Genomic DNA, 16,996 nt, shown 5'->3' with positions numbered 1-16,996 from the left:
ATCGTGGTAAGGGTGTTGGAAGGGGACTAAATTACGTGAAAAAGACGCAATAAACGGAAACAGAGAAGAAAACTAGTATCAAAAGCCAGATTATAGAACCACATGAATGCCAAGAGTGTAAATATTATATTCGACTCTCAACTCATCGATGTGCATTGTGCACAGATATAAGTATCAGACCGACGCGACGCCTTTAACGGCAGTACGTTGCCAAGGCATGCGTGTATACGTATAAATAAATAAAAAATATACAATAAATTATGTTACATGTGTATCTTATATAATAATATTTGTATTTTTTCCTGAGTGTTCCAATAAATAACAATAATAATATTATGACATACATGCCGATGTATAATATATATGCGAAAATCTGTATTTTACAGCTGCAGCAGTTTTATAGTAAAATGACGCGTGCTATATAAAAATATTCTCCTTTTTAAGGATATATTTTTCTCCATCCGCTTGATTTTATTTGAAATTTGCAGGCACTTACAATTGATTCTTCGAGGAATTTAGTTGGTTGCAGCAGCAAACGCGGTTTACCGGACACATTTCTGCAGTTCCCAGCGTTCTTTCTATACAATATGTATCCCATCATAATCTTAAATATTATCATATCATAAAGACTAATAGCAAATCATTTATTATTCAATCAGCTTATATTATATTTAGCACAATTTTAAATATCCTGAATACATAATTTATTATTATGTAGTACTAAAAACATATTTTGATATATTTCGCTATTTTAACATATTATTATGTTTATATAATAAATAGGTACGTCATCATACGTGTAAAATCCGAATTTGTACTAAAAAACATCAATAAAAAAATATCGCTACTTAAATTTTGAACGAACTAAGTTCATTAGTCATCTATTATTTGAAATCTAAGAGTGTACATAGTTATAGCCCATAATATTCTAAATTGAATTAAAATTCACCAATTAGGTATTAATTAATAAATTGTCATTTCAGTATTATTTCATTATTTTTTTTAATCTAGTAATTGTTTAATCTATAAAGAATTGTTTACAATAAGCACAAGTGATGTTGAGGATTTACAATAAATATTATAAAGAAAAGAATTAGGTACATTAATTAAATAACATTTCAGACCAGATGAGTCTCCCATGCAAACGTGGAAGGGGTTAGTCGGCACCACATTTGTTTAAGGTGTCTTTTAAGATAATCAGGAATAATGGTAACAGATGATAGTTTAAAAAAAAGGGGTTGAGGTGATTGAGAAGATTAGAATTCATGTGTTAGTAGAAAATGTTAAAGAAGTTTTTGTTGCTATATAGATATATCTTTATGGAGAGTATCATTGGAAAAGTATTATGGGCTTGATTATTTGGTTATGTAATTTGGATTGAAATATTTGATTTTCAATAATATTTGTGGATTTGGCAATTCTCTTCATAATATTCTTAATATTACCTTTTACATTTTTGAACTTTCTATACTATTTTCCATTCTTCGATAGTAATCTGAATAAAGGATTCTGCAGATTAACTATTTGAAATAATTTTTATCTACAATAATTAGTTGTTTTTCTTGTTTTTCAGGAAATTTTAACGATATTAAACATATTTTAAAAATGTATCAACTACTTAAATTATATTATATAAAGCATTATTAAACTATAATATGTTGGTAGTTGGTACTAATTTCAAATATTATAAAGGGTCATTCATTCAATATTTAAAACAAAAACTAAAAAGTATTTTTAGTACTTTATTCCGAATTCTATTTAAATGAAATACTAAAATATTTATTTTAAATGTTTTTTAAAAGTATTTTTCTCAAGTCTGTATTTTTCATATTCAAAACCTACCTATAAACTATCAAAATACCTATTAATTTTTGCTATATTTAATCAAAGGCATCTCAACATTCTGAATATTAATAATCAAGTGTCTACGGTTACATTGTAAAAAATAATGTTTAAATATAATAATATAATACAAAATTAAGAATACATGTTAGATTTTAAAAAATTATTTTATTTTAAATGATCTATCATAATAATAATCACTCATCTATAACTAGGTAGATGATTTTATCATTTGACCAACATGTGAAAAAATATTTAGTTAAACACGTTAAAATCGTTTATTTGCGACGGTTTGCTGTTTGAAAGATTTTTGTTCAAGACGACATTCACGAAATCGTTGTGAATTATTAATTCCGAGTAGGTATACGCATATAATATATAGCATGCGATCGATCAATGTGATAGTATAACATGATAATATTTATTACACTCACTAGTGAGCTTCGATCCACCAACACAGCGCATTGTTTCCGTCCCGCTGTTGTTCACGTCGATGCTCTTCCGCGACCTCCGGAAAAGTTTCGAACATCGGCGACGTGGTTCATCGTTTTCAGGTCGTCCGCATTCGACGGCGGCGGCGGCCGTTTTGAGACAAACCTACTTGAAAAGTTATTTTGATTATTATTATGTTTATAATTGGCGTTTATTTTATTTTTTCATCTTCCACGCTGCAAATACCTATTGTGTCTCATCGAAAAAAACAACTTTTAAACTATAATAATATACAGCAACAGGGAATGACGGGGGAGTAAATAGAGAGGGGGAGTAAAATATTATAAACAATACAATTAAAAAAATCGTTCACCATCTGGTCGTCCTCCTCGTCGTCATCGCCGTCAATTCTATCGTCAGATTCGTCACCCGTCGAAAAACTAAGACGGCAGTTATGGCGGCACGATAGGTTCCGAATCGGTGTGCTGTGCGATATCGGGCGTAGAAAAGTTTCGTCGACGACTGCCGCCGAGGTCACCGCAACCCTCATAGGCTGACTGCATCCGGAAGCGCCATTGTCTACAATCTCAGAAGATCCGGAAAGATTTGCCACCCTGTTTCGGTCGTCGCATGCCGCTGCCACTTCCGGATGCTGCAGCCGGTCGGACACCGACAAATCGACCGCGAACGACGATAAAATTTCTGCCAGTTCCGCCAAATTCGTCGCGTTTTTTTTGACAGTATACCTAAGTTGTCTTTACAACGAAAAAGTGTAATAAAATGTAAAAAAAATGTTTTTAAATTAAAAATAGAGAAATAACATTATTATTATACATTACAGTATACTGTGCGTGATCCATTTAACGCAAGGCCCTAATTATTATTTCAAATAACATATTTTATGTGTACAAAAATATTGATTTAATATAAGTATTTCGAGTTTTTATGAAATAATATTTTTTAGAAAGTTATCATATTTTTACCATTTTTGAGTTAGTTAGACAAAATATAATTCATAGTGTTTTGATCTAGAAAATTTCAAAATTTAGATGAGTAGTTTATTGAATATGAGTTACCTATGTCCTAATGAATATTTAAATTTTAATTTATCGATGAACTGAGTTGTAGAGAACTAACATTTAGTAAGTTAGGTATACCCTAGTACCACTCTACTCCGCTCATCTAAACATCGAATATTTTTAGCTCATAAATATACGTCCAAAATTTTTGGTGAATCAAATTACATCAAAAAAAATATCCTGCCTTAGAATAACAAATAAATATCATGTTTTCGTAAAAAAGTAAAAAAATCATAGGTAATACATTCTTTAGAAAAAGTTCGTTTTTTATTGAATTAAAATTATCTACAAAATATATTTTTGAAATAGTAAATATCTTAAACGAATCACTCGTATATTCTACTATACATTAAATAAATAGATAAGAAAGAGTAGAGCAAAATTACTTATTCATTTATAATGATTCTAATGAGCTGTAATGACGTTTGTTGCGGATTTATAAAGTAATAATTAGTACATTCAGTTTTATTTTGCGTAAGAAATTATTTAAACATTAATGTCACTACAGTTTTTAATCTTATTTTATAAAATGTACTTGCTAATTATACATATAACATATTACATTCTGAGCGAAAAACAAATATATACTTTGTTTATATGCATAAATTCATTGTATTTATTATTTGCTATCTTTCGTTTTAAAATTAATTTTACTTTTTTAGTTTGATATATTTTATAATTCATGGTTTAATTAAAATTGATTTACTTTTTAATATAAGAGAAAAAACATTTCATAAAGTAATTTGTTCTCATTAGCATTTATAGAATTGTAAAATAAATGTCAAATAGTAATATTCACTTGGTCGTAACAAATCACTTTTCATTGTAATTCACTAGTCATCTGTATATCGTAAACGCATTTATAATAAGATCTTCAATGTAATGTTTTTAATCAAAAAAAAAAAAATTCCCATTTACTTTTAAGTATATGTATCATAATACGAGAAAACTACTAACTCGGCTTTAGATACTACTCCATCGATCCACTTTTGACGAGTTTCCGATTTTTTCCTCGCATAATCCAATTTTTCCGACAGCATTTGTACTATGGCCTTATAATAGCACTCGTTCCTTTCTATTTTTTCTATCGTCGATTTGAGGTAAATTTCCCTCTACACACGCACACGCATTATCACAAGCCAAGTAGAAAACGAGATATTAGCTACTTTAACGTTTTACATGCGAAAAATAATAAGTAAAATCATATATTTTATTATGAGTTCCAAAAATCTTCTAACGTACCGTTATGTGTTTCTGATCCGATCGCTGTCCTTCTATCATATACTCGATAAATCCCTTTAAACGGCACTCTAATTCCTTGACATATTCTTCATAAAATTTCAATTGTGATTCACATTTTTCATGTAAATCGTTTTGTCGTTTACTATAAAATATAATAATGTATAATCATTGTTATTTTTATGTTTCGTTTTTATTTTTTTTTTTTTCAAAAATAAGAACCGTTTTAAATTTAAAACTATTATGTTATCTTAAAATGAACGATCAGTCGGCAAAAAATATATTTACTTTGCGCTCTCTTCATTTGTTATATTTTGACACTCTTCATTATCTTTCATTTTTTTCTTTGCATTACATTTCATTGTATGCGTTTCAGCGCAAAAACTCGAAGAGACATCGATAATTTCTTTCATCTATTTAATTTTGCCCAGTTATTCACGATAATATTTAATAATAACATGTAGATATAAATAAAATTTCCTATTATAATACTAGTCATACATTATTATAATCTTAACCTATATTATTTAAAAATTCCAAAACTAAAATTTTAAATAAATTCATTATCAAAGGAAAATGTATATGAACATGCTTAGTTCATAATCCTGTATAATAACACAGTTATTATTATAAATAAAAATTACAATCATCCACACCATTTAATATGAAAACATGATCATTAAGTAAACTCAAAATTAAAAATGTCGATACCAGATTTTAAATAACAGTATTATTGAAGAATGAAATGAACGATCAGCTTAGTAAATCAGCCTGCATAATCTTTTATCTATATTTGTACTATGTTATGATGTTATACTTTATTATATTTTTGTTTATTCTAATAATTTTTATGAATGTTGTACGAAAGCCCAAAAATTCTACGAAATAATACTAAACTATAATCTATTAAATTTGTGTCGTACTTTACTTTGGATTTTGTGCTTTATTTCACTAACGTTATCACAGTTTGATATCATTTGCTGATCGTTGTTGCATTTGGTATCCATTGAAAATTTTTTAAGTATGTTTTCGATCAATTTCCACATACGTTCTATGTCTAGAACATCTAGCAATCACATTACATAGTAAATACATTTAAAAAATATTTAAATGTATTTGTGACAATATTAAAAATTGTGTAGTTTTACCTATTTCATTGTGATTTTTACAGACCAATTCGTCTATTGTTTGTTTTAAATTGCGTATTAACTTCAATAAATTCACATAATCTAATTTTCTTTCCATGATAATATTTGAAACTATGTTAAATTTTGTTTTTTTTTTTCAAGAGAAATAATTTAAAATAAATTTGTTTGAAGGCATAAAAGATATTCAATTTAGACTTTAAAAACAAATATAATATATTTTAATGTCTAATAAATAAATTAACATAATATTTTATTAATCTCCATGGAACCCACTGTAGAGAAAAGCTCATATACTGTAAAATATAATATATGAAGTGATGGGCAATCTATGTTTATTTTATTATTTTTGTACACGTGTTGCCGTCGCCAGATACCGCATGCAATTTCGTTTTATCTTTCTTTCCACTCCAATCGCGTTGTTTCTAATAAATTGTTTTCCAGGTCGAATTAATTACAGAATTTACGTTTTACATAAGAAGTTTATTGTTATTTATTTTTACTCCACGGGTATACCGTTTAGAGCGGTTGAGATTAAATGTTCACTTTTCGAGCTGTGGATATATTAACATAACGCTGCTAATGCTTTCTGTTATTTTGAAATAACGTTAGAATATTCATAGAGATTAATTTCCTAAGATATACTATAAATAGCTTTAAACCAGATACTTAATACATTATACGATCCGTATAAGCGTTCGTAATATTATGTACCATAATATCTTATACGCTATGTTCCATGTATACCTGCACCTCCGTACGTGCGTTCCATCGGATTTACGTTAAATTTCAATAAAACATTCACAAATCTTTTTAATTACGATTTCCATTTAAATTTATTTGGGGGTGAAACAGAATATTTATTCAGTTTAAACTTTTAAAGTAACGAACGTTTTCTATACACAATTTAAGCCCACAAACTCCAATCAGCAGTAAATATTATTGTCGCCTTGGAACCCTCTCGGTTATTAATATCCAGCAGCCCTAATATTGAGTTTTTGGAAGTGAACAATTTTCATAATATTGTAAGTACTACAACTACATGTTACTATATGTCATCGAATATTGAGTATTTTAATGCTATATACATAGACGAATGCGTGAAACACACACCAATAATAATGAGTATACCTGTCGAGGGTGATCGTAATTCGTAATATACTCATTATATTTAGATGGTAAAAATGAGTATCTAAGTAAATAGTATCGTGTCGTTATCTACTTTTAAACCCGAAAAACTTAGGCACCTAAACATTTGCCGTCATTGTATTTGTTTTACCAAAACCGATTTATTATTAAACGAGCACCGCTTCATTACGTTACGTCTAATAGCACGAGCTGTAGGATACCGCTATAGGAATTTAATGGATTGTATAAGTATATTTGATCCGACGACGGAAATGGTAATGCTTATTTTGTTCCAGGTGCACTACTGTTCACGATAGCACACGTACAGTCGTATAGGTATTAGCAAACGGACGCCACACACATATAGTCACATTCACATAATGATACGGTACTAATGCGTTCAAGAATAGTGTCCGATCTCGGTCGATTTGCAGCAAATTCCACGGACACTATTATTGCGCACGCAGTTTCAGTTATATAATATATATATATATATAAAACACACTAAAGCAGCACGATAAAAGAATAATCTTTAATAATAAGCCTCCTCGTCCGACGTGTTTGCGTCACTCAAATATTAAAAATAATATGTCAGAAATAAAATGATATCATCAAGCAAATAAGCTGCTACAACATATCACTATAAATAGAATAACATAGGAGGACATCACTTGTGATATTATTCTCATTTACTTAACAGACTCGACTTTTTTTTTTCGACAAAATAATATAATCTTAGCATTAATAACCGAAAATCATTCTACAATTATAATAAATTACAACTATCTACCTACGTTGTAAAATGCAAATTCTTATTTCAATTAAATAACGTAAACCCAATAATTTATACCTATACATTTTATAAACGCGTCAATATTTAATATAATATTTCATATTATCATAATCCAAGCCACCGATTACAATACTAACAATAAAATATTCACTTCAAGCGAGTTTTACATTTTAAAACGATATTTCCATTCATAAATTAAATATAAATGTAATATTAAACATTCCAATATTTTTGATTGTTAATCCATGCATATATTATTTATATGAGTGTTTGATAGCGTTAGCCAGTGGGTTTCAATTTGTGTAGTCGTTGTTATTATATGACTATAATTAAGAATAATAAGTTTTATTCGAACAACGCGATTTATTTTATTGAATTTTAAAACCATTACAGTGATTAAAATAACTTTCATAATATTTAATATGCTTTTTAAAATATTATAACAATTTAAACAAATGTTCGAGCATTGATATTATTATTAGAAACAAAAAACCAATGTCCGCTATTGTAAAAAGTGTATAAGATTAGAACAAATTTTGATTTTTTTATTATGATATTTTGACAAGTTTGCATTATAATATCATGAAAACAAAACTTAATAATATTATAATTTAAGACAGGAAACACATACTAATGGAAAATGAAATTTGAAAGACTTAATACACTATATTATTATGATAATATTTACAACTTTCAAAACGAAACATCGAGTTTATGGTGTGGTTACTAAGATAACAAATGTAACTTCAAAAACGTAAAACAACTAAAACTTTAACTCTTGGATTCAGAATAAAAATTAGCTCGTTTTGAACAAATTCAACATGTATAATATATTATATGTATATTCATTTTTTTCAGTGTTGTACTTGTATCACAATTTAAAATTTATATACTTTTATAATAATTATTGGCCTAATAAATTCTCAATTAATTTTAATAATTATTAATGAATAATGAGTACTTATGTTCTTTACCAAACTGATTGAAATTATAATGTTAACGAGCGTACATTTAAAAAAACAAACAAAATAACTTTAAAAAATTATTAATTTCAACGTTGACTGGTTATTTTGCATTTTTCAATTACTCAATGTTTTTATCGTTCCTGTTATAATATAATTTTGTCTTTTAATTCATTGAAAATCCAGTAAAAAATATTTATTTTTAATCAGTCCAGTATAAAATATACCCACGGAAAACGATGTACAATATTATCGTAAGAAGAAATCCCGGACTCGCCTATTTAGTATATTTGACTGAGATAACCGTTAACATCTATAAATTATGTCAAATACATTTAGAAGTTTTATATGATATTGTACATCATAGTCGAGGCTTTTTGTAATAGTAATTACTATATTTTCTCGGTATTCCTCACAAAACAATTGTTATTAATCAATCTTATAATCCAATAAATATAACATTAATATTGAAGATATAATATTAAACAGACAACAGACTATATAGTTATATTATTTATATAAGGTATTGCAATGTTTACTTAAATAAAATTCACAATATAATACTGAGCGATTAATAATTGTATTATTTTATTGTTTCAAAGTTTCAAATGATGATTGAAGATGATTTTAGTCGTTGTAGTAAATGTATTACAATACTTTTAAGATAACTATTAAGATTTCTATCATAAATAAAATGATTCAACTAAATGCTGAGAAGAAGACAATTTTACAAAGTATATAAAACATTAAATGATTATTAATTGTTATGGGACTATAATAGACCTTCAATTTATTTTTCAACGTTATGAATTTTTTTATATTGTTAAATAATTGTTATATACACTCATGATAATAAGATGATTCATAAATGCTTTACATTATTTTTATTTATTGCAATTATTTTTATGTTTTACGCAGTTTGAAAATTACAAACAAAATAGTAAACAATGACAAATCGGTAGTGTTTAAATAAAAAACTGTAGTTAGAGTTCCTAAAAAAAATTTCAAACCATACTAAATAAATTACCACCTTAATTTAAAATTAAAAAAAAACCCAACAACAAATATTACCATAATAATATAAAGTTATATTTCATATTATATTATATTAGCTTACGGAAACTGTTGAAAAATATTTACTCCGTTTAAGGCTAATCTGAGCTCCACGCTCAAAATCGATTTTCAACTTGCAACGATTTATCTTTGCTTAAGAATTTACGCCCATCTCACGATGGCCCACCTATCTTCTGGAACTCACTTTGTTTTGTTATTTTTGTCGTTTTTGCTGTAAAACATTAAGTTATAACTGTACTATTATAACTCTTGTAACTTTATTACATGTATATATATTATTATTATATACGTAAAGTATTTGTACACTTGACTTTTATCGACCTTTTGTAAGTTATATTGTTATTTATTCATAATAATAGAGTGTACATTTCATAATTTGCATTCAGTACTATGTTTATAATTTAAAATGTTTTATACTTAATGTATCACGTACTCATAATTAATACAAACAAATGTTCTGAAATGCATATAAATAATAAATATACACAGATGCAAGTATACAGGTAAAAAGATGAACTCATATATAATGCTCAGATACATTATATTATTGAAATTTGCAGGTATTTTACAAAATATACTATATATATATTATATATATAATTTATTGTGTTTGTTTATTTATTTTGTGTTCATAAAAAATATAAGTATAGAAAAATGTTAGCAAAATTACTTATATAGAAACTAATTATTAAAATAAATAATTTCATAAAAAATAAAAATCAAATACAGACATTTTAAAGGTTTAAACAAATATATTCCTTACACAAATGATAAAAGATTTAATGAAACTTAATTTATAATTTAAAAAATGTGTTGATATAATATAAATACATGATTAAAAATAACGGATATAATTATGTTGATATTATGTACAAAATACTATTGTATGTTCCGTAATAATTTTTCTGGATAATATTCATAGTGATTTTTTATTCAATTTAAAATTATGAACATATTATAAAATATGCTGTAATTAAAAAATAAAAAGTTTTTTATTGAAATTGAATTAAATGAATAACATTCCGTGGTAATTGAAAGCATATTTTAAATTATTAATAATCTCAATCATAAATATATTAAGATATATTTGCAGCACGGAAAGGAGTTATTTTGTTTTATTGTATTTGTTATTTTTCAATTAGTTATAAACCTATTGAGTATAGATCAAGAACAAAATATATTCTACCATTGTATTATTATAACAAAGTAGACATATGATAAGGAATGTAACCATAAAATAAAATTTTATAGTGAAGTACTATAACGTATTAAAAGACATTTTTCGTTGATGCTGTTAAAGAATTCGAAAAAAAAAATACTAAATTCTAAAAAACGTATATTATACATGTCTATATATATAATATACAGTAAAAAACAGGGAAGCTTTGTTTTTATTGAAAACTACAATACCTAGGTTAAAAAAAATCTATTTGCTCGAGTCTCACGTCTAGAAAATGTTATCCACTTAATTTTAACTTTTTAGTGTCCAAATATAGAGTTAAACTATTTCCAAGTATCTGTCTTCGTGTGTACGTTAGTAAAAACTCTATATTTTTAATTCACTCAAAAATTGTCCTAGGCTCGCATATTATCAAATATAATATAGTTGTTTTTAACATGAACAACTAATATGAAAAGGAGGATAAATATTCAATAGTAGATTTTTGATTTATTATCAAATAACATTATACCTAAATTTGAAACTTAAAATTATAATAAATTATATCATATTATTATTATTATTATTATTAGGTTGACCTACGCAGTGTTGAACCCAGATAACAAAAATAATATCTAGATAAGATAAAGATGATTTTGTAAACGATTATCTAGATTCAGATTCAGATGATTATTTTTACTTTTACCTAGATAAAGATAAAGGCACATATTTTTTTATCTAGATATTACGATAGATATTCATATTTTCTTTTTTGTTAGGTACGTAAATACGTTCAAGGTTCAACGTTGAGCGACGACTGCGAGTGTTCGTTAGCAATTGAATAAAAATAACAATTATTGCTTACAACTTTACAAGGTATACCAAATAGTATTATGTTCTGAGCTTTTTGTGTTCGATTTACCCTCCGGACACCGCTTCACCATCCAAAAATCAAGATAATAATATTATTATGATTATTATAACGTGGAGTTGTGAATGTCTTGCGGGACAGTGGCGACTGCCGAGTTCCGAATACTATACGATCTAATACTGTCTATACTATAATACATTTTTAATAATTATACCATATAATATAAATAAGCCTATAGATTTGAAGTTACGCCTCATCATAAAATATTTCTCTAAATACAAGTTCACGAAATAATGTGGGTAGCTGGACGAGGGTTTTACACTTTTACGTAATAAATAGCATAACTTAGATTTATATAAATAGACAAAATTATATTATTCATTGATACCTTTTCTAGTAGGTAAACAACATTACACGAGAAACGTAATAATAAATAACAAAGAATAGACACATCCCTGTCAGCGATAATGTGCCGACATACTATACATATATGGCTATATCAATACAATTACTGCAATGATAAAAATAAATATGTATATCCACGTTTATTTTCAGGAATAGTGTAATAATATTTTGTTTGATCAATAATTAGATAAAATTAAAAATTAAAAGTACCAAACTACCAACAAATCAATCAAAACTAAAAATTATTTATTTATCTGATAGGTATACTGCAGTTTATCTTAGATGACAATCAGATACCTGATATTATATTTATCTAGATGAGATAAAGATGCTGTAGTTTTATCTAAATACTGCTCAACACAGGCCCTACGTCATGTATTTATAATATTTGCCCGAGGGAGTATAAAATTGATAGAATTATTTTTAAATTGTTTACGTGAAATACTAAAAATATGTGTATTTTCATAGTAAGAAAATGTTAATCCATTAATGAAATTATTTTTGTTTAAAAATTGTATGTGTATGAATTTTATTCAATAACGAATGCCTGAACGTAAAATAATATACAATAACATAACATTAAAGTATTTATAATAATAAATATTAATATTGATGAATATTATAAAAAATAAAAAATTATATTTGTTATTTTGAAATGTTCAGTCACTGTATCCTTTTAGTTTTATTTAAATATACTCATACACTTGTAACACGGCGCAATATATAGATAATATAGTTACATGTTACATCACTGTATAGAAATACATTTTAAGAGTATCGCCATACTCAATATTAATGTGCCATATACACATGATTTTTTTGTTTGTTACTTTTTTACTTCCATTTCATAACTTCAAACTCTATAAAATGATAGATTAATTCATACATGCAGCAATGTCCGCTGTAAAAAAGACTTTATTTTAATCTTGACTAAAAAATTTCTTGCAGCATAGTTGGTTAACGGCATCATGACGTTCCCATACAATAAAAATACACCTATTATGTATAAATATAATATACAATACAAGTGTCTATGCATAAAAGCATACTTGAAGTTATTAAACTTTTGCAGTAGGCTAAACAAAAATAGTTTTTGAATATTATTATTATTATTATATATTTATAATAATTTATTATGCTGTCGCTATGTTTTTTCTAATAATAGCGAATCGTATAAACAACTTTGACCTGTAATATCGCTCTACTACAGGGTTTGATTAAAAATTAGATTGAAGATTTTTTTTTTAGGTAACAACAAAATAGTTTAACAGCGCCAAAAATATATTATTATTAGTTTGCACTTGTCAATCCTAAAATAAAACAATATAAAATTTGTATCGTAATATAGGCATTTTTTTAGGAGGACTGTATGAGTATAATTTTGGATCATTTACAAACTTTCATATTTTAAATTATTTATTATTTATGAATATGTTTACAGTTTTACACAGATGAATATATTTTGTTGTGTATGAACTTAAATAAATGTTGAATATGGGTGTAGTTTTCTCTTTCAGTAACGTACTTATGGTTAATTTTTAACTGCTGTGTCTCGTGTGAGATTTATCACATTTGCCTAGTTTGATTATATTGAAATATAAATTGCTTTAATTTAAAATATTTAGAGCTATAACTTTCTCCATATACTGAGTGTTTGAATGATGTCAGCAACATTAACTTGTCACCAACTAGTATTAAATACCATTACAGTTAAAAATTACTATATTATAATAATTTAATTTTAAAGCCAATAAAATATGTGGTATAAATTGATAAAATACAACAACGGGTATAATATCAAGTGCAAATAATATTTGAAGTGTTTATGTATCGGGACATAAAATTATCATTAAAATCGATATATCTATTAAATATATGTTATTTAACCAAAAAATGTTTTCTTTTATACTTATAAAAGATTTTCCAGACATCATATTATTCTTTTTACTCTTTGACCATTTTGATTTGTTAATCAAAAAAATACACACCATGTTTGTAAATAGGTATAATTTCGACGCATACTAATTGCCTCTCCCAAAATATGCGAATTGCCTCCCATACTTATCATAAATAAAAACGTTAATTTACACTAGTTGCCTCCAATGACCAGGTAGTTCATAATTATATACGAATTGCCTCCCAAAAATGTTCACACTAGTTGCCTCCCATATATAATTAAGTAGTGGTTCATAAACTTCACTAAACAGTTCCACATAAATAGGTAATGTTTATTCATTATTAAAAATATCAGACCTGGTAAAAACAATAATAATATATAAATAATCAATACAAATAAAACATATTTTACTACTAATTAAAAATATATAGTGCAGTTAAAAAACATCAGTCTTAGGTATAATATATAGAATAATGTTATAATAGTAATTTTAGACAAACATTTGTTGTCTGGGATACGACATTTAAAAAAAATTATTTATTACTCATTATACATATATAAAAAAATTACACAACTATAAAAATAATAAATCAATAAGTCAAACAAAATAGGAAGTAGTACCTATTATTAGTCAATAACATAAATGTATGGTAATAATAATTTAATATAATATGTATATTGTATATAATGGTAAATTATTTATAACATTGCTTAGGCTTGTATTTTTTAGCCAATATTTGTAGGTACTCAAAATTTGATATTTTTTTTCACTCAGCTTTTTTATTTGGGTATCAATGAAAATTATTTTAATATAATTGTATCAAATATCAAATACAAAAGTAATATTGTATAACAAAAGTCATAAATTACGACTTTGAAATTACAAAGTTATTTTGCTACTGCTACATGATGTTTGGAACCACTCATATATTTATCACTTGACTAATGGGAGGCAACTAGTACTAGACCCTTTTCGTTTATGATAACATTTAGGGTACGTTGGGAGGCAACTTGTATATAGTCGGGAGGCAATTCGTATAAAAATTATGGGCCTTTTTGACTTCGGGAGGCAACTAGTGTGCGCCCTATAATTTATACAATGTACTAAAAAAAGTCAACAATGATTCTTATTCAAGAAACAGGTCTGAAGAGAGCACATCTCGGTCGAGTATGTTATCTCTATAACTGCTCTAAATAATGCAAAGTGATAACCCTAAACAGCAATTTCGTGTAATAGTCGCCTTGACAGGTACGAGATACGAGATATCATAAACTGTTACTGAGAGACTTAAGGCTATGAAGATTGGTCATATTCATCATGCACGCATACATATATTATGTAGACGGTATTAACATTTCTCTAACCTTATTACTTATATCATATTATATTATAGTATTATTATCATCATCAAATTTCGGCTCGAGTCTTTCGTCTGAACTACACATCATTCGATACGCACCGGTAGGATTAACTTCATTTGAATAGTTTTTCTACCGTTCTGTCGAATCACTTTAAACACTCTGTATAAACGCGTTCTCGTGGTAAATACATGATGGAACCGCAAAATCTGTAAAGCACGCAACGGTTGTTTCTAACGTTTATAGAATCGCTGACGCAAGTATTTTTGTTCTTATTGCAATCATCCAGATGTAAAGCGATAAGGTGCGTATAATACAACTTTGGAAGATCAAAGTATTTATTCAAAAAGTCTATTTAATACTTAAACCAAGCTGATAGGTATCTATTTATCTAAATTCAAGACCACTGGGGTTAGAGAAAGTAAAAGTGTTTATTTGAAATTAAGTACGTTTTAGAAACATCGAAAAGTTTATATACTTTAAAGTGAATGAGTCTCTAGATATGTAATTATAATAATAATATGAATATGAGCAAATTTACACTAAACAAAGATTGTATAATACTATAGATAAATATAATTATTTATGGTACCCATAGACGAATACTAGTTACAATTATTAAATAATCAACATTTTTTTCAAACTGAAGTTTGTCTAAAATAATTAATGAAATAAACTCATAATTATAATATAGTATACATAAGCTCTGATATTAATATATCATAAATTATGATATACTAATAAATATCATATAAAATTTAAAAAAAAAAAGTGAGTAAATATATTTCAATACTTGTATATAGATTTATTTTTACATTTGAAAATATTTTTAGTATAAAAATTAATGATCACTTAATGATTAAAAATTGTTTGAATATATTAAATATGAATATAAAAGTCACGTCGTTATACCAAAATCACAGGTATAATAGCAGTTTTAATTGAAATTATATTTGTATTATAATAATAAATAATATAATAACCATAACAAATGAGTAAGAAAAAATACATATTATTACGCCACAAAAATCATATTATCTAAAGAACCAGTCTTGAAAAAATACAAATAAAGAATCCGATCTATTGAAAACTAATGAAAAAATAACAACTAAGGTAAAAATATATTTTAGTAATATAAATTGTGAAATTAATCAAAAAAAAAAAAATGTAAAATTGTTTGATTGTTACTTATACAAAATTTATTATTACAGTTATTTTGGAATTAATTTATAAAGAATCTGTCAAGTTTTTTTTTAGATATAATTTAATAATTATAAAAATATTAAGTTATTAACTTAAGAGCTGTGATAAGTACCAATATTATACCATATCATAACTAAATTTCTAAAATACAATATACAGTAGGTAATTTAATAATCATTTGCAACACCAGTCATTAGCCAATATAATGACCATTGATATAATATGGTTGTATATATATTGTTTATGATATGATAGTATAACTAATATACATACTATTATTTTTGATTGTCTAAATAATTATTATAAATATTACGATTAATATCAACTGTGTATGCAGTGAAAGCTTCTCAGGACAAAATAGAAACAAAGATGGGTGAATTTCATTGGATACAGATAATATAATAAAAT

The 16,996-nt window shown here is 26.1% G+C and overlaps 1 protein-coding gene across 1 annotated transcript; it reads right to left on the bottom strand.

Moving 5' to 3' along the window:
- Nucleotides 1–352: 352 nt before the first annotated feature.
- On the bottom strand, nucleotides 353–5,837 carry LOC107166288 (uncharacterized). The gene is made up of 8 exons (XM_089220099.1): nucleotides 5,741–5,837; nucleotides 5,516–5,658; nucleotides 4,881–5,005; nucleotides 4,596–4,737; nucleotides 4,311–4,465; nucleotides 2,648–3,029; nucleotides 2,277–2,439; nucleotides 353–578 (listed from the first exon to the last, which is right to left on the bottom strand). The coding sequence occupies exons 1-8, from the start codon at nucleotides 5,835–5,837 to the stop codon at nucleotides 493–495; spliced, it is 1,293 nt and encodes a 430-aa protein (XP_089076225.1). The 3' UTR covers nucleotides 353–492.
- Nucleotides 5,838–16,996: the final 11,159 nt, after the last annotated feature.

Source organism: Diuraphis noxia, unplaced genomic scaffold (genome assembly GCF_037042655.1).
Source record: "Diuraphis noxia isolate RWA-SAM2 unplaced genomic scaffold, SU_Dnox_SAM2 contig0002, whole genome shotgun sequence".
Lineage (NCBI taxonomy): Eukaryota > Metazoa > Arthropoda > Insecta > Hemiptera > Aphididae > Diuraphis > Diuraphis noxia.
This window is presented reverse-complemented; position numbering and strand designations above follow the sequence as displayed.

Bases quoted from the DNA above. Each gene is read 5' to 3' on its own strand.
- LOC107166288 (XM_089220099.1), bottom strand. From the start codon at position 5,837: ATGGAAAGAAAATTAGATTATGTGAATTTATTGAAGTTAATACGCAAT. The intron at 2,440-2,647 runs GTGAACGATTTT...CTTTTCAAGTAG, and splicing joins ACGAGGAGGACGACCAGATG to GTTTGTCTCAAAACGGCCGC. The intron at 579-2,276 runs GTGAGTGTAATA...CATATTGTATAG, and splicing joins TGGTGGATCGAAGCTCACTA to AAAGAACGCTGGGAACTGCA.